The sequence below is a fragment of the Diadema setosum genome, chromosome 18 (genome assembly GCF_964275005.1).
Source record: "Diadema setosum chromosome 18, eeDiaSeto1, whole genome shotgun sequence".
Taxonomy (NCBI): domain Eukaryota; kingdom Metazoa; phylum Echinodermata; class Echinoidea; order Diadematoida; family Diadematidae; genus Diadema; species Diadema setosum.
Window position 1 is genome coordinate 28,660,923 of NC_092702.1, and position 20,053 is coordinate 28,680,975.

A 20,053-nucleotide genomic window follows, 5' to 3' on the forward strand; every position below is an offset into this window, starting at 1 on the left:
AATGTTTACTTGCTGTTTGAGATTAGCGATGACACTTCCCAGCCACATTAAGAGGTGGCAGAAGTATGCTTCGATGACAGCTTGACTTCTTCGACTACAGTATAGGAGAATTGTTTCTTGAGCCACTTGTGTTTTCTTGATGAAAATATTCTCACTTGCAGTTATCAACATTAGTGGGACTCAGACTAAGGCAGATTAGCAGGATACAGTTCTAGAAATTTTGCCTGTGAGGGCATAAAAAAACCCCCACTCAATAGTGTAATTAGCATGGTGATCCAAATCCCAAGAAATTTTGCAATTATTTCATTGTTTTCATAGTAATTTGAGAAATGGTGTGATAATTTGCACCGGGATGCGTGTGTGAACACTGGAGCAGAAAATCTCAGGATCTTTTTCGTACCATCATTCAAAACAGGCATCACTGCAGTGCACGGACAAATTGGCAAGGGTCACCATTTCTGCAGATTTTGGGCGTTCGTACTTTGGTCGACAAATTATTGCGATCAGCAATTAGGATATTTCTGTCCATCTGAATGGGGGGAAAATATCTGTGTATTTGGATTGCAATTGACATCCTGCTATTTTATCTGTGTGAATAAGACTATTGCCGCTGGAAGGACTGTCGGTACGAAATTCTTGCATGAAAATTGGAGGTTTGTATTCATCGATCCACTCAGCCGTGTGCAGATGAGAGGTCCCAATTCGCCAAGGGGTTCAAGGAGGGGAGGTCGGTAAAGCTTGCCCGGTGACTTGGAGGTTGGCCAAGAGGAGGAACATGAGTCAAGCGTGACATCAGTATCATGATTTGTTGTCGTTGTAGTCAGTGTGTCATGTTCGCCATGCAATGAAGAGGGCCCTCGTGTGCCCGGCGTACCTTAACCCACCGCTGTCCCTCACGTCACTACATGCGTAATGTCGACAGTCCTTTGTGTCCTGTGCTTCCATGGGGGGGGGGGGGGGGGGGGGGAGGAGGGAGACTAGGAGGAGGTGACAGAATTGGCATTCGTGACATATCACAGCATACTGATCTCTCTCACTCTCATTCTTCAGCGGGAGAGAAACTTTAATTGGTGTGTTTCCATGAAGTTTGTATCTCTCTAATACTCCTGAATTTGTAAGCGTAACTGAGTTTATAAGTGCACAAATCTAGGGCATTTTCAATCTTTTTCTTTTTAAAGATTATTTCAAAGCCTTGCATGAAATTGTGAACAACATTGCTCTTTCTAATATTTTTCCTGTTTCTTTTTTCTCCCATTTTCAGAATCTACCCGAAGCAGCGAGAAGGCCTATACTGGATATTCAACTAACAAATATTTCGAATGTAAGTATAATTATGTTGTTGACAATCTTATTATAGGTAAGTTTTTCTCACCTGAATGCCTTGTTATAAGGTGTTTATTTCCTCTTCTTCTGATAATTCTGTGTCCATCAATGTTATATGTTTTAGCTTACATCTACTGTTGCATGACTGTAAGCATTGGTAGCCCGTAGACAAACTCTTTTGTCACCGTGGTAACATAAGTGCAGGATTAATGCACAGGTTTTGAATGCAGTGGACATTATTCCAAACATATTTCAGGTTTAGTGAGATATTGTAGCAGTGATGTGACACTGCATTATTGCTAATACAAGTGGATTGTGTACCATGCTAATACAAGAATTATTTGATGAACATATGCCGTCTGATGTGTTATGAGATTTTCCTTGCAGTCAAAACGACAATGTGGACCTTGAAAATCAATGATAGGATCCCCCCCCCCCCCATAAGAAAAAAGGAAAATGAGCTAAAGAAAGTTTCTAGGGGGAGGCAGGTGGGGTTGAATTTGTATTGTCTTTTTTTTTTTTAAGTAGATTCTTCTCATATCTAGTATAGCATTATACTAACCATATTTTCCTTCTAGGCCCCATTGGCAGTACATGTTGTCATGGTGGTTAAAGTTTGTTGACATTCTAAGCTCACCGCAACTTACCAACTTTATATTACATGCTGTGATATATTTTCCTCTTTTACTCTCCTTTCTGTATCATTGCTCTCAGATAAATCTAAAATTAGCCTGTGTGATGAGAAAGGAAAAAAAAAAGCACAGGGACTTGAAAATAAATCTGGACATGATGCGCACATCAAAATTAACATTTTAGAATGATCCAATGGTGGTGTTGCTGTGCAAGATGTTCGCATTATAAGCTTTTCATTTCTACAAATGCGGTCTCCTCTACAGGATAATGTTTGAAACATGGAAAGTTTTAGAATTGATACCAACGAACAATATCCCTAGGTACATATCAGTGTTTATATGGCATTTGGCATGACCTTTAGCTTTTAGCTTCTTTTTGCCCAATGTATGCTTATTTGTACTCTCCATCCCAAGTTCATTTCTTATTCTCTGTCCTCAAATATGTAGGATAATATCAGGGAATATTTTTCAATTTGCCTGACCCAAATCTTTGCCAAAAGTGAACAATTGCTTGCTGTAGATTTCAGTTTAAAGAAAGTTTGAGCAACTGGTTGTATTTAGAAGGGTTATGAAGTGATTATTGAATGTACTCTACAGAACCACTTTTTTTTTAATATACCATAATCATGTTGGCGAGACTCGTGAGTGTTTCTTTTGTTGGCTTTTGACAGTATTCCTGTCTTGTGCAGTCACCGACCAAAGCCTTTATCCATATAGCTTAGTCACCAGCTCCGCATCGCCATTTCATTTCCATGGCTTGTTTGTTCCTCGGGGATGTTCTCATGTCTGTTTGACCCTACCCTAGTTCTCACCTGCACAAGAGTATGCAGGAAGTTCCCTGGAACTTCATGCATTTTTCATCTATGAGTGGGACTGTGACAGTTTCTTCTCTTAATGTGTAGAGTAAGGACGGCTTGTGACTATGACAGTTTCATGTCTTATTATATACCTCACATATAGAATCCTCTCATCTGATTGGTTAAAAGCAGAGTCATGAAAATAGCTGTGCCCCATTTTTGATTTACTGTGCCCGGCACCGGGGCACAGTATATCAGCTGTGCCCTGTAAATAGGTTTGGAGACAGTCGCGACACCGTACACATAGATCGCTCATATGTACGCACCAATGATACGACCGCCGCGCATTCGATCAGCGTGCTGTAAAAGAGACTAGCGGTCACTGTGCCCTGTAACATACGTTTGGAGACAGTCGCAACCAAAGAGCGTACAACCCTGTACACTGTACACAATCATATAGATGATCACTCATGTACGCACCAATGATACGACCGCCGCGCTGTCGATCAGCATTGATTACTAGTGCTGTAAAAGAGACTAGAATCTATATTTTCGGTATCTATATTTCGAAATCTATATTTTCAGTATATAAAACAAATAATGACTGCTTGATATTCGGGGCACAGTTAAAATTATGTAGGCCCTCGGTGATGTGAAAACCATAACCATGCCCTCAGCTTCGCTTCGGGCATAGTTACGGTTTTCACATCACCTTGGGCCCATAATTTTAGCTGTGCCCCTCATAGCAGTCATTATTTGTATATTATACCCCCGCCACACATAGTGTGAAGGGGGTATATAGGAATCACCGTGATGTTGGTCGGGCGGTCGGTCGGTCGGTCTGTTGCAAAATCTTGCGTCGCGAACTCCTCCTACAGTTTTGAAGCAATTTAAATGAAACTTAGGGTAAATGATGATATTGAGGTATAGATGTGCAAGACATGTTTTTTGTGTTTGTCGGACAATGCGTTGCCATGGTAACCATAATTTTACCAAAACCTTGTGGACTGAATAACTTCCATAGTATTTAAGCAATCAATTTCAAAATTGGTATCTATGATGATCTATAGGTGTAGTTATGCAAGACACTCTTTGTGTTTGTACTTGACAAAGCGTTGCCATGGTAACCGCATTAAAAAAAAAATCCTGTGGAGTGAACTTCTTCCACAGTTTTCAAGCAATTGAAACCAAATTTGGTAGGCATTATGGCCCTGAGGTATAGATGTGGAACACATAATTTTTGTGTTTGTCACACAAACCGTTGCCATGGTAACCACAATTTTACCAAAACCTTGCAGATCTAATAACTTTTCCATCATTCAAGCAATTAAAGTCAAATTTAGTATGTATCATGATCTAGAAGTGTAGTTTTGCAAGACACCAATGTGTTAGTTTAAGGAAAATGTGTTCCCATGGTAACCACCCGTTTTTGTATCAAAATAAACCATTCAAGCTATGAAGGTCAAATTTGGTGTGTATGATGGTCTTAAAGTGTAGTGATGCTGGGGGAAAGCATGTTTGCATTTGCTGTAAGTTTTATACTCGTTGTCAACTCTGTAATTGTACAGTAAACCAAAATTATTCTGTGTCCAATTCGACAAGTGCACAAATTTGGTATTAACGTCATTGCCCTCATGACATCACATACTATAAAGCAACACTAGGGGCGGGGGTATTAATCACCTTCAGTGATAATTCTAGTTATATGTGTAGAGTAAGGATAGTGTGATTGTGCGTGCAGCTTTGATACTTTATTCAATGTTTATAATTCTAAAATGCATCAAGTAGAAGGTAAACTAGAGACCTTGGAAAGTTTTATTTATCAAAGTACCAGGTGAAGTAAAGTGAATATTTGTGGCATTGACATAAAAGTTGAGACTGTAAAAGCAGAATATTTTGCATTGCCAAAATATGTACCTATTTTATGCAATATGATACCAGGGCAAAAATAAACATACATGTGCTAATATTTCATAAGCAGTAATTTGTGTATTGTGGACGATAATACAAGGACCAGAAACTAGGTATATGCAGAAATGTATGCAGTAATTTGTGTATTTTGGATGATATTTACTAGGACCAGAAACTTTGTAAATGTATAATGCAGAAGTTTTGGTTTCCGAGTAATGCCTATTTGCTCTTGAAGGGAATATGATATTGCTCATGGGGCATGTAACATATTCCACCTGTTCAGCTTGCTATTAGTTGTTTCATTTGAAATCGACAGAATTGTTGAACTTCCCATCAAAACCAGTTTTGACGGTTTACTGATCTAATATGTCAATGAGCATTCGTGTCTGAAGGGTCTTGCCATTGCTCACAGGAGAGTACCCCTGTGAACTATCTTCTGTGATGCACCTGCTTTGCAACTGTGAGAATAGAGTGGTGACAAAGAATGGATGCCGGCATCTGAGATTCTAGACTATTCAGATTGAATATATATACTGCCCTAGCCTAGCTGCTGATCCCTTAAAATCCAATGCGAAGGCTGAGTCGGCTTATCAGATGGTTTAATACTAAGCCCTTGCCGGGTGTTGCAGATGAATGTAACATCATCTTCGGCTGTCAGAGCAGTTCTGCCTTGGTTGCTGCATAGCCCCTGCATGATTTTCATAGTTTTTGTGAATTTCCTTCACCTCCACTCCACTTCTTCCCCCCCCCCCCCCATCCTCAAATGTATCTATCTATGATTACTGAGATATCCATTTGGTCAATCTCTTGCTAATTTTAGTTTTGAGGTAGAAGTGCGACTCAAATACAAGGCAATACCAAAAAAAAAAGTGATAGTGATTTGATATTTGAGTCTTCAACCTTGCTTGGCTGTATCTGAAGCCTTGTGAGCCTTTCTCTAGTGAGGCACAAGAACAATTCGATTCTCTCAGGATGGCCTCGAGCTGGAGTTTGAGTATTATGCCGTGCCACTGCCGAACTGCCTCAGGGACGTCCAGACGCATTGCACACAAATGACGTCTCTGGATCTTTGAACAATGGACGGGCAGAAAACCTGATCCCCACAGCAAGGGGAGGACAAACAGAGAATGGAGAGGCAGTCTTGAGGACAACTCTTCATCTTGAAGGAGATACGGGAGGGACGAAAAGGGGAAGGGGTGGGGAGGAAAGCAAAAGTAAAATCATCAAGTCATTACATCAAATGGGCAAATAAAATGAGGGTGGGATGGCCCAAATCTTGTGGATACCCTCATTGTTGGGGGAAAAATGAAGGAGTGATGGAAGTGGTAAGGTGCAATTTGAAGATCTTGAGGAATTCCCTCTACTTGGGGCATGGAAGGAGGGGGGGGGGGATAGGGGGAGAGAGAGGTAGGAAAATGAAGAGGGGGTAGAAGGGAAAGGGTAGTATTCCTCCTAGGGTCTGGTTAATACGTGATGACAACACACTAAGCCTGTGAATCACACGTGATCGCGTGATTCATACGCCGGGAACTCTTTCCCCCGCAGCCCTTAAGTGGGTCAAGCCATCGAGGTACGCACGTCCCCCGATCCAATCTTGCATCTGCCAAGCCTGCTGTCACTCTTTCCCCTCCGGTTGGAGGAGTTAGTCGAGTGCTGTTTCGTGTCCCTGTCTCGCCCAGTGTGTGTCCCCCACAGCTCTCGTCTCTCTTCTAGTCTTTGGGTTGGTTTTTTTTTTCTTTTTTATTGGAGAGGCTGACACGACAACTCTCCACCATTTTTCGGAGTTCAATCTGGTTGAGTTCAGTATTATTGGCAGTTTCTGCATGCTCTCCCCGTTGGATTGTGGATTGCGATCTGCAGACAGTTTCCTGTGCTCATGTACGTATCCTATGAAGAGGGTTTCTTTGTCAGCTTTTCACTACTATCGTAATTTATTCTGTAGAAATATGAAATTTTGATTGATTATGACTGTGTAATTCATATTATTTGCCTTTATACTTCATATCACTGAGCTGCTTCTGTTGTTAACAAGTGCAACAGACACAAAACTGATTTGCAGTGTCTACATAGTAATTGTATGTGTTTGTGTATCTATTGCTTGACTTTACATACCCACATGTGAACCTTGTACTTGGTCAGCATGCTGTGCCTACATAGAGGAGATTATCATTTCTTTCTCTTTAGTTAGTAGTATTTATTCAACACAGATCCAATGTCATCTTGACTTTATGATAATGTTATCGGTCTCCTGTCATGAATGTGTTTTAGGTTGGTGTTGAGGAGGCTCTAATAGTTGCACAATTTATTTTGACAGTGCCCTCCTGATCTCAGATATACCACTTGTTCTTAGAATACATCTAGTATTAAAGACGCTCACATGCAAACGCATATACGCTACATCTGCAACAATAGTGGCTCCACGGCAGTTCTGACTGCAGCGTTGTGGATTTCACATCTGTGCGAATTAAGAAGTCATGTTTAATTGTGCATTATTCCCTACCTCATTTATATGATATGGCAATTATTACCATTTTAGACAATCTTATTTAATATTCTTATTATAATTGTGTGGGATTATCAATTCATAAAAAAACTTAACTATCTGCGATATCAAATGGATCTGTCAATAGCTATTGTCTTCTAATGATGAAAAGCATTCTGTATTTACCTGACAGCCTTTTGTTGGCACTCATATAAGCTGGGTTGCTTTTTTTTTTTTTTGATCATGTATTCCTATGCTCATTTGTTCCAAAAAATTGTGATTAATTCGTAGTATAGGGCCTACAGTGCTATTAGACAGACAGGAGAATAAAGTTAGATCAGAATGTTTGCAGTGGTTTGTTCCTACATTTCTCATAAAGGAAACCCAAACCCAAAGAGCAATATGGCTTGAGTGAAAGCAGCAACATTAATAGAACACAGTATCAGTGAAAGTTTGAGGAAAATCAGACAATTGATGCAAAAGCTATCAATTTTAAAGTTTTGAGAGAGTTCATGACGACATGTGTGGACAACAATACAAAGAAAATATAAAGAGAATTCATTTTTCATGAAAATTACACATTCCATCAACTTGATACTGACATATGTTAAGGGTAGTAATTATTCCCCCTGCTTTCTGAAAGCGGTTAGTCAAGTGCTCTTTCATTACCCTAGAAAAGTGAAAGCATGTTGAATTTTCTTTATATTGTTGTCCACACATGATGTCATAAACTCAAGTAGTCTCCTTATCCAGTGGTTTCAACACTAAAACTTTTAAAATTCATAACTTTTGCATTGATTGTCCAATTTTCCTCAAACTTTCACTGATGTGCTCTACTAAAGTTGCTGCTTTCACTCAATCCACATTTCTCTTTGGGTTTTGGTTTCCTCTAATAACATCTCAAAATTGAGATGATCACATCCGACAGATTGCATGATAATTCTGACCATACATATATTTTTATAATGACAGAAACTGTCAGTTAGAAAGATTTTTCCTTTTTTCTACTTTCTGTCATATCTAAATGACTGCCTCTTCTGAAGCCCCTTACAGTAGACTAGTCAGAGTTGATATATTATCACATCAGCTGTCAAGGAATGTAAAGGGGTGTAGAGGGCACAATTACCATGACCACATTTGTTTTTATAATGCTAGAAACTGTCATTTAGAAAGATTTCTCTCTTTCTTTTTTTTTTTCTTCTAATTTCTGTCATTTCTAAATGACTGCCTCTCTTAAAGTCTGCCTCTTCTGAAGCCCCTTACAGTAGACTAGTCAGAGTTGATATATCATCACATCAGCTGTCAAAGAATGTAAAGGGGTGTAGAGGGCACAATTACAGGGACAGGACATAAGCCATGTAAAGACAGTGAATCCAAGTAGGCCATGATTTTCTTCCATAAGTCACTTTCTTTTCTTTTTTGTTTGTGGGTAGGGGGAGAAGGGGGTATGAGCCTTTACTTTTACTGTATAAGTCATTTCACTGTTGGGACAACAAAACCTCATATCTCAAACATGTCAAATGTTACAGAGAGCGAGAAAACGAGGAAGCCAAATTAAACACTATAACAAATGGATCATCTTTTCTCTGGCATGCTGTGGTGGCTTCATTTTTGGGGGTGCCAAGATTTGGGCGGAACATCACTTAACTGATTATCTGATGATTAATCCCAAAAATGGTTGTCACCAAAATTTGTGATACAAGGTCTTGTCACCCCAGTGATGACATATTTTATTGGGGGGGGGGGGGGGGCTTTTATTTTCATGAATTTTGTAAGTCAGGTGCTAATTGCAAATTCAAAAATACAGGAAAATTTTAACTGTAAAACGTACATTTCTCCCTCCATTACTATACTCCACAATCGTGAATTTAACAACTTTCGGATTCTGTTTGGAAGTTTTGATTTGTGAAAAAATTGACTCAGTAAATATATAGCATATATAGTATCTTACCAGTATTTATAAAGCACCTTTCATTGCTAGCTTAAAAGCCTTTGTGTGTCCCTCAAAGAGCACTCTTTGTCTGAGCAGCTGTCGTTTTCTGTTGGGGTAGAGGAGGTGTCGTTCTGTTCATCTGACACTTGTTTGAAAGTTTTTAGTACATCTACGTTACCTCGGTCAAGTAGATTTTTTTTTTTGAATATTTCTGTGGCATTTCTTTCTTTGCCTATACACTTGAACTGGATGAATGTTTGTGTTCTTAGAATGCATCTAGTCTTATAACAAATGGTTTGTTTGTTTTATTTTTGCAAATGTATATTTCTATTACATTCCTCACATGTTTGTTTGTTGGTTTGTGTATTATCCATATAAAAAAAAAATTGTAAAGATATAGAGAAAGAGGTTATACAAGTCATACAAAAATTGATAACTTATAAATATAGTTGCATAAACTTGATGATTGAATTTTTAAAATGTATGATTATTTCAAAAGAAATGAAAATCATATAACTTGTTAAGTATTGTAGATTTTACATTAGTCAGTAAAATCATAATATGAAAAACCCTTTCTGCCCCTTGCTAGCTAGAGCACATGCATATTAGAATTGTTGTACAGGTATCTTCCCAGATATAGATTGTTCAGCTCATTGGTGCCTTGTCAGCTCCCCACCCCTTATTACCTCTGCCAAGGGAGGAGGTAATGTTTTTGTTACCGTAGGTTTGTTCGTTTGTTTGTTAGTTAGTTTGTCCGTGTGCAAAATAACTCAAAAAGTAGTAAACGGATTTGGATGAAACTTGCAGGAAAGGTTTAGAATGATACAAGTAACAGATGATTAAATTTTGGTAGTGATCTGAGAATTTTTGGGGAATTTATGAAGGATTTTTTATTTTTTGGCAGGTAGGGTCAATGAACTTGGGAGTTCAGGCTGCGCGCATTTGAGGTTTGCATGCGCGCACTAAAGTGCGTGCTCTAGTTTCTGCTAGGGCGAGGCGCGCTGTGCATCTGAGGGTTTATGATGTAACAAAGGCTTCTATATTGGGAAATCAGGCGACTTTCAGCACACAATGCTATAAGTACGAATGGGTGGAAATTACTGATATCTCTATGGAAGAACAAGATCAGTGGTGAAAATGAGCTGCATGCTTGGCGGAGGTCTGTGCTCTCAGAGTGCTTCTCTAGTTCTAATTTCTTTGGAAGGAGAAGTAGAGCACAGCCAAGGAATGTAGAGAAGAAAAGAATAGCTCTATAATCCATATCCTTTTTATCAACTCGTGTGTATGTGCTACATACAAACATATATGTGAAACCAATGTAATGGCTACAATAGGCATGTGTGTTTGTGCATCTGTGGTTTCCCCTCATTTTGGGATTGGTCAGGTCTCTCTTTTGACTGCAAGGGTACATTCCAGGGCAAACATATAAAGAGAAGCATAGATCCCTACACTTTCCAGGTCAGTTTTATTACATTAGGCCTGCATGCAGTCACAGGGAGTGATCACAATGTAAGATCAAAATGTCACCTGACAAAAATTGTGATGTTTCTCTGAGGGATACCGCTTGTGGATGACAACGGAAAACTTTATGGAGCATTACAAAATGTAACTCGGTGTGGCATTTTTCTGCAGTGTTACTGGTACAGGTTTTTAATTCGTACAGTTTCGAGCAACCTTTGCATTGCAAGCCTTCATTTTTCACTGTCATTATGAATGGTGATATCATAATAGTTCAAACCTCGCAATTTAGGAAAGTAGAAGCAAATGAGCAATACAATGTTGGTTGTAGTGTGACTCCAAACTCATACCTCATAGTCATACCAGTTTCTCCAATTGTGTACACCTGCTAAGTTTTCCTTTTTATTCATGGTTTAACCCCTTTGCTGGACAAGTACAACAGTCAGTCTGTGTCTAACATTTGGTCCCCCTCCTTTGTTTTTATTCTAATTTATCAGGCACGGGTAGCTGAGAAACAGAGACCAAAGGTAGAATACTGCTTTGGTAAGTTATCTTCTTTCATGTTTGATTATCTAAATGCCATGCATCTGTGTATATTTTTAATTCAACATTAAGTATGTTTAGCACATTTTGTAGCATCTGTATTTTTTTTTTCACTGGCTGTCAACAAGTTATTCACATACAACTGTTATTTTGATACATGAAATGTCATTCAATCTGACATTTTATTTTTACTCATTCTGTCAGACAAAGACACACAAATAACCAAAACAAGCATGTGCTCAGATGTTAAGAAAAGTATATGGTTTATTGCTTATCTAAAGTTACAAGTATACTGTAGTCATTCTTTAAAGGTAGGGAATCCCATTTGCATGCCTCAAATGAAGAGTTGTATAAATACAGTGGTATGTTGAAGAGAGTATCATTTTAGAAACTCCCATAAAGTATTGAAAGTGGAAGGTAACATTTAGTACATTTTTATTGACCGTTAGATTTTGAATTGAATTTTTTTCGGGGCTCACCGTAAATTCCAGTACATTACTAGGCTACCTTTGCAGACCCATGCACTGCATGTGTGTCCATCATGTATATTTTGTGAAGAAAGTTCATCAAAACTTACAAACATTTCTATATACATTCTTGCCACACACTCTATATGTTATTATATCAGCTCTTATACTTTTAGATTTGTGTTTATAGATAAAAAATACAGAAGACTGCAACAAAAAGGCTTAAGTGTGGCTGACACACAGAACTACTGAGTAGTTGAGTTTTGTGCATTATTCAAAGTTGTAGATAACTGTTGACTTCCAAATTTCTCAGCAGTGGTCTAAACAAGTCCCCTGAGGTTCATATTTAATGTTTTGGTGCATTTTGGGAGGTCTGTAGAAGGTATCCCCTACCTTTAAAAAAAGACCTGAAAATATGTGATAATTATCCTGAAATCTCATGCAGATGTGAACCCGTTCAGTATTTGAGGGAGTGAGGGAGGTTTGTAATGATGATGGATATATCAACAATGATGACACTGATGATAATTCAAACATAATCGCAATCATTGTCATCATCTGCATCATCATCATCATTGTTATCATGATTATAATGATCATTTAAAAAAAAAACCCATCAAAACAATGATAAAGATTGCAAGGATAATAACAATGATGATTTGGTTATTTGGTTATATATTTACCAAGGGTAGCTTTTTCAGAGGTGACGTGATTCTTTGACAACACCCTGCTTACCCCAATATTGTCAGGTACTGGTACCTCTTTTTTCCCCTGTGTTGAAGGAATAGTGTGATGGATAAAACATTTTGTCCAAGACTGTGTGCCACATATGTATGCCACATAGGCTGCTTTGAGTACTAAAAAATGAACTGAATTAAACCAAACTATGCCATACCTTACCGTACCATGCCAGATTGGTAGTGTTTGAGGCTCTGTGGAGATACAAGTTGTAGTGTACCTCATGAGCTATTTATGGACTGGAGTCAGAAGGGTCAAATGTTTTGTAGCAACCCATGCACATATTCACTTTGCGTGCCTATGCTACATACAGGTGTCCCTTTCAAAGAGAATCAACTCTACCTGTATTATGACATAATGCATGTTATGCACATTCTTCTTCTGACAACTTGTGGTGTGGTACACTTTTAGACCCGCCGGGCTAAATACTGGTTAGTGATAAGGTTAGAGTAAAGATTAGGGTTAGGTTTAGGATTTGGTTCAGGATTAGGATTGGGGTAAAGGTCAGGGGAATGGTCCGGGGTAATTGCCCAGGGGGTAATTGCCCAGGGGGTAATTGCCCAGGGGGTAATTGCCCTAGACCCTTTGGACCACTTGATGCTCTCTGGCATGGTATGGCATGGTACAGAATGCTCTTGGAGCACATTGGTAAAGGCCGTGTCACACCTTTCCGGGCAAGCTACGCAGGCTTGTGGCGAGGAGGTAGTTTCCAGCAGGTAGAAGATTTTTCACGGGCGAACAAGAATGTTTGCAATTTTCGCACTTGTTTCTTACCTACTAGACGCGTGCTACTTACTTAGCTTCTACTTGCGTGCATTCTGTGTGACCTGCGTGACAGCTTTGAAACCGATCCGTTTTCTGTTACGAGTGACTTATGGATACTGAGAAGTACCTGCATTGGAGTTGCCTGCGAGGTGCTGCCGGTAAGGGTCTCCTACTGGTGTTCTGCGTGTACCTCTGTGAGCGAACCCCCATGACTTACTCAGAACAAGTTTTGAGCATGCTCAAGGCCTTGTCATACCGTATCTGGGGAAGTTTTGCGACTTGACTTGCGGGGAAACAAATTTGCTACCCGGAGCTCTCTGCAGTTGGTCCGCACCTGACAGTACCTAGCGCGTATCTCGCCTGTAGTTGCCTGGAGGTGGTCCCACAAGTCCGATTTAACCGCAACCAAGTTTTGAGCATGACCAAAACTTTTTCCGGGTGAACCGCGGAGAGCCGGAGAGGTCCACGCAGAACGCCAGTAGGAGGCCCTTAGCGGCAGCACGTCGCAGGCAACTCCGACGAAGGTACTTCGCAGTCCCCGTATGCAGCCAAGGTAATGACATTCCGTGGGACTTTGCCATTCCTTCAGAAGAATTCCTTCACTGAGTTGTCAGTCCCCACCCGACTGGTACAAAGGTCACACAGTATACCCGCAAGTTGAATTTAAGTAGAACGTGTCCAGCAAGTAAGACACATGCACTGACTCGCCCAAATCCTTGTTCGCCCTCAGAAATTGCCGGTATGCTGGAAAATCCCTTCACGCAACAAACCTGTGTAGCATGCCCGGAAAGGTGTGACAGGGCCTAAACATGGTTGCGGGTAAAAAGATTTGAGTGCACACCTCCGGTTGACTACGGGTGAGATACGTGCTAGGTACTTACATGTGCGGCTCATTCCCGGGACCTCCGGGTAGTAAAAATTGTTCTTTGCAAGTCGCACGCAAGGCTTGCCCGGAAAGGTGTGACACGGCCTTAAGTGGTCTAATTTTGGCTTAATATGGCACAGTATGGTACAATTGGGAGCGTTCTAGTGCTCCTATTGTGCTGGTATGGTATGGTACAGTACAGTTAACCCTTTGACGACGGGCTGACTTTGCTGCAACACCCATATCCCATAGACACCTGCCCGAGTATACTTAGGACTTGTCCTCAATGGGTTAAGAAGAGTGCTGAGAAGCACCCATACAGTGCAGGACCTGACGTAGGGACCTCTTTACTATTAGGGTTCCAGAGCATTAACCTCTACAATACAGTGAGAATGAAAAATGAGCCATGAGGGTGTTTAATGAATATCAAACTTACAGTGTTGATATATGACAAGGAATCTCAACACTGATTTAAGTGTGGGGATGTTGGGTTAAAGGTTTCCCTGGCGTGTACACTAAGGATTGAGAATGATGCTAGTCACTTTCTTTTTAATGAGTCACAGGTCTATGTGGTTTCAGTTTTACCACATAGAAAACATATAGCATTTGATGAAAAGTGAGAAAAAGTGAGAAAAATTCATGTTCAAGTACTTGGCCTCGTCTGGTTTCAATAAGTTGGGTATTTATTCACAGAGTAAATATGTTTCAATTCGCAGTGTGAATTTTCCCTCACATAGTAGTAATGTTTTAATTTGCAGTTATTGTGTGAATATTCCCTCATGAAGTAGACAAATGCATGGTTGAATAGGTTTATTTTTATTATTTTATATGAGATATGTGAGGGAGAAACATTTTGATGAATATAGCTTAAAGTCTTTTCCGGGTCATGCAGTGAGTATTTAGGGTGATTGAAGGCAGTTGAGCTTGACCTATAGATTTAAAAGTCAGGAGATTAATTAGATGGTCAAAATATTCATTATTCCAGCAAATACTTTTACTAGGATCAATCTGTCATGCATACTTTCTGCAAGTTCAAAAAATCACACTGTGGTCTGAAAAGTTGAATGGCTATGTTTATGATGCCATTTGGTATAGTTCTCTGCCAACTTTCAACCAAATGGCACACTCTTTGAAGAGTGACTTTCTTTTAAATGTTTCTTATATTTCTGTCCAATAAATTTATAACTCAGTTTATTCCATGTCATTTTGTGGCACAAATAAACTTTGTGTTCGTATTATCACATGAATATTTGTAGTAAGTTCATTACAGAAGCAACTGTATCAAATCAAAACCATTACTGATGATTGTGTTCATGAAAGCCCAGTATACATGTCACTCTAAGGATGCAAATTTTACTTGATTTCAATTTCCTCACATGCTTCAGAGTAAGTTTTGACTCATTTTGAATTTGAATTTCTCTTGTGTAGTTTTAATAGGGGTGTGATTGTGCAGTCTCCGGATGCAGAATTTTTGACCAAAACTACTAGTAAATACTTTCATACCTGGTATGCTTTCATAAAGAGTTGCAGTTGCTCTTACGCTTGATTTATTGAGCGTAACTCACTGAATCGAGTGCAAGTTCAATATTGAGCATAAGTCCCGTTTCATAAATATACGCTTAATTAAAAACAAATAATCATGCGTAACTTACAGTAGATTGAGCATTACTTGTGATTAATCACAAAGTTGTTTATGAAACACAATTTGCGATTTATTGCAACTTATGCTCAATCTTTATGAAACGGGCCCCATGTATGCTTTTTTCCCCCTTTAATAGTACTTTACTGTAGATGGTATAGGAAGGGCCAGTGAACAGGCTCAGATAAAGTGTTGCCAGAGGTCTACTTAACTTCTAGGTACTCTATTTGACTAGTAAAGGTAGGTAAAATTAGTTTGTATGAGATGTTAACTGAAAGTTTATGTGGTGAGACGATCTGTCTCCATTGGTGTGTATGGTTGCAGGTACTACAGCTATTTCATGATTCTTTTTTAATTTTCCTCTTGACATTTTTCAGTGGTGACGACATCAAAGCGCGACTTCTTCTTCCAGGCGGACAACCACCGCGATATGGACGACTGGGTGAACAGGATTAACAATGCGAGCAAGATAACAGTAAGTGTAAATTCTCCCTATTGCATATCTGAAAAAAGAACTGTCAGTGGTGCCGCTAATCGATTTTCATTTTAAACAGAGAGATGACAACGCTGTGCTGGTGCAGAGCGCATGCTCTTTGATCGTACATGAAAGACATGGAACACTTTCTGTATCTCCAAACTACCATAGTTTTTATAGATTTTCCCATGAAATGTTACGTGCATTGGGAAAAGGAAATATCAAGTTATATATCCTGAAAATGCATTTCCATCATGAAGTGACATTGTTTTAGTGTGACATCGTTTTAATCATAATAAATAGGGAAAAATCAGATGAGGAGAGGCTGAGATTGGGATGTGTACGGTAGTGTGCATCTTGCAATGGAGATAAGATTACGTTAGACGACGTTTAACACTGGCGCTGGTCTGACTGTCCCAGAGTGGTGAAAATTACTGTTGGGCCAGTAACTTTTAAGGAATTGTCAAATTTACTGGTCTGACATGACCAGTAAAAAAAAAAGTATTAATAATGATTGATAACATTGATGGGGCCAGTTGAAAAAGCGAACATGACCAGTAACTTGTAGGTTTAGACCAGTAAAATAAAAAAATAGATAAACTTGGTATCTACTGTTTGCAGGGGACAGGTCAGACCAGTAGAGAACATGCATTAGTGTGCAGCCCTGAATTTGACTCCTTCAGGGCTATGTGGTATGAAATTTTTTTGGAAGGAAACTGTCCTACATTTATGATCAAAGGCTGATTATACATTTGACGTCAATTCCTGTGCACTGAAGTGTTCTACAGTCACCCACTGTATGCCAGATGTTGATGGTATTGAGGGAAAAGATTCACTACTAAAAGCTTTGAGTTTAAAATTACATTTATAGATATGCATTTACGATCAAGTTAATCTATTTTTAAACCAAATTTTATTACTGTCATTTGATTATCATAATCTTTTTTTCTCATAGTAGTAAGTTAGGCATTATACCTGTAGAGATATTAGCAAGCCTGATGATCCAAGGGAAAAAATGCTTAACATTAATGAATTCTTAGACTTCTACGTGACCAATAAAATGGCACTCCAGAAATAGCTTTGCCCAGCAGAAAACCAAATTAACTCTGATCTCTGAAGTATCATGTTCCAATAGAAGGAAAAATATTTGAAACCAAGTGAAGGGGGGAAAATGCGTCCAAAACAAATGTAAACAAAACAATATGAAATGAGTGCCACTAGCAACTGTAGGATTCATTTCCTTTGCCCCAAATGTTGTAATTAAAAACATCAGCTCCCACAACTGTTACCAAGGTCTTTTTATACCCGATAATGTGAGGTAAATCAGCAAAGATGCAGCGTTGTAAGATGTGTTCCAAGAACTCTTCATGACAGTGAATTGCTAATATATGAGCATGCCGTGCCAAAACAGACAATGAAATATTGTTTGCCAAGAAATATGCGGTCTTGATAAAGAAGTGAACCCCTTTGTAGTCCAATGTCTCCTTGAACAAAACAAAATTGTAAAATGGGCATGGGCTATTCAAATCTCTCCAAATATTGTTTGCAACGTCTGAACTTTACTGATGTACATCTGTAAGCCTATCTTAGGGTCATAGGTTCATGATTCTTGTTTGTGATGTATCTGACAATTGCCCTGCAAAGGTACTGTTCAAAGAACCCCCCCCCCCCCCCCCGGTTTTGTTTATTCATTCAGAATGATAATCAAATCCCTCTTTATCCTGTTCCGTTGTTATTTTTTGAGCACTTTGTTGAGATCTCCAATAGACCGATTCTAAGAGGCGATTTGTGTATTATGGCCCTCTATCGGCATGGGCAGCGCCATTACTGCGGTGTTCATGCCTACCCCCCCCCCCCCACTCCCCACCCCACTCCCTACATTAGCAAATGATGCAAGCGCATGGAACGAAAAACTGATGCATGGTTATTTTAGCCAATAGGTGTCTCGTACTGAGTGCGTGAGCGCTTGCTTAATGCGCGAACCTTTGTTACAAGTGCGCGTACTCCTGCTACAAGTGCGTGATAAAGATGTTTACCACTGTGAGTCAGCGTGCGGCCAGTATAAATAAACACATAGCTCTCTGCTGAGCTGTGTCTGTTGCCTGGGTGGGGGGGGGGGGGGGTAAGCGGGGACACCGCAGCTAGAGCTAATGGCTAATGGCTGCGCCCTGTAACTGCAACTTGTCTGCTGCCCTCAACGAACCCGAATCGGTCTATAGGTATGACCCTTCTTCAGTGTCTTAATGCTGGCATTCATTAAAGTAAATCCAGTCGGCCTGACTGCAACTTTACAAATTTGCTCATAAGCATAGGCAATAAATATTACTCATCCCAAACTCGCCCCTCAACCCCCAACACTTTTTTTTGTGTGTTTTTTTCACGCAGTTCCACCTTGCCCATGAAAGTTTAAAAACCTTCGGTTGCTCAGTGGATCAGTTTGATGTAGCCAGTTTAGTTTAGTATAGAAGTGTTACTGATATATGACGTATGGAACAGCAGCACCATGAAGGTCCAACTTGGGCAACTGCTGGGTGCCCACAGGGGTAGGATGGGAATGCGTTTCGGGTGTTTTAACCAGCAAGAGGTGCCGATGAGTCTGCGTGGTAAAATCACTGCCGGCAGCTGTCTCTGTGATACCCGCCATTCTGCGCAACGCTTGAGGCATGGAAGCATGACCGGGCACGTGACTGTGTCAGGCAGAAATGACAGCAAAGGCGAACATATTCTTTAACAAAACAAAGATTAGGTTACAGATATGATTTTTTTTTTTTAAATGGTGTATTCATAACCATGAGAGCTGATATTGATTCTTTTATTCTTTTTTTTCTTTTTTTTTTTGGGGGGGGGGGGGCTGATTACCATCCATTAGGAGGTACCAAAATGCAACCCTTATGAAAATGTACTAACGCAGTTGGCTTCTAAAGTTGCCAATTTTGCCATGTTGCTCTGATTTTGTTTCAGAAGATTTGCTCCACCATACTGGCTTTTCCAGAACATTTATCCCAAAGCAAACTGTCATTACTTTTTCACATTCACTGCTGGAACTAATTTGCCGCTTGTAGCTGATTGTGACAGGGGAGATAATATGCTATATACGGCATATATTCAGCGAATGTGATTTTTCATGAATTGGGACTTCCTGACAATTTCTGGAGAGGTTGAATTTGCAGTTGTTGAGTACAGTAATGAATGGAGAATTTAAAACGCAAGTGGCATTTATGCTGAGATCAGCCTTAGAAAGTTTCTTGTGTTGCTAAATTTGTGAATAGCACTCAACTCACAAAATTTACGAAAAATGAAAACCTCACGAAATGTGGCATATATATAGTCTTGCTCTATCGTAGCAATGTAAAAGGAAGTCTCTGTCATGTGGCCTCTTTCTGTGGAGGATGGCTGTGCAGTGAGTTGCACCCTATCAGTGGTACCCTCATGTACACATTCTAAAGGGAAGCAGCCTATTCAAAAGAACTAGTACACAAAAGTCTGAAATGACTAGGCCTCAATTGCCATTTAATCATTATAGAAAATAGTGTTTTTTACACAAAAATATCATTATTATGTTTTTGGTAATTGACCTTACAACAATCACATCCATTATTGAAATGCCAGGTACTTAAAAAATTTCTTAATGCTCATCTGATTCTCATCTGGCAATTTTTAACTTAAATTTTTGCAAGACTCTGCACCAAAACATGATCATGGAATGAAGGGATGCTTGAAAGGAAGTGTATCCACCTTTAATTCAAAAAAGATAATTTTCGGATGAACTGGTGAAGGTGAAATACACTTTGCTTGCATCTTTCAAAACCCTCTAAAATACCACCTTGCGACTCCTCCTCTGCTCAGGTACCCTCGACGATAGCGAACCCTGGCGGTCTCCCCCTTGGAGACAAGAACGGCGGTGACATGAGGGCGGTCAGCTATAAGACGGAGGTAGTGGGCGGAGTGGTCATCAGGACACCTGTACAGGTGAGGAACCAACCGCTGCATGGCAATGAAGAATGCGATTCTAATGCAGATGCTTT

The 20,053-nt window shown here is 39.7% G+C and overlaps 1 protein-coding gene across 1 annotated transcript in view; it reads left to right on the plus strand.

The window, feature by feature from the left end:
• LOC140242068 (pleckstrin homology domain-containing family A member 1-like) overlaps window positions 1–20,053 on the plus strand; it is a 98,580-nt gene that overhangs the window by 33,533 nt on the left and 44,994 nt on the right. Inside the window, exons 3-6 of the mRNA XM_072321829.1 lie at window positions 1,262–1,321; window positions 11,034–11,079; window positions 15,931–16,028; window positions 19,875–19,997. Coding sequence (XP_072177930.1) covers window positions 1,262–1,321; window positions 11,034–11,079; window positions 15,931–16,028; window positions 19,875–19,997 — 327 coding nt within the window. The remainder of the gene's footprint in view (window positions 1–1,261; window positions 1,322–11,033; window positions 11,080–15,930; window positions 16,029–19,874; window positions 19,998–20,053) is intronic.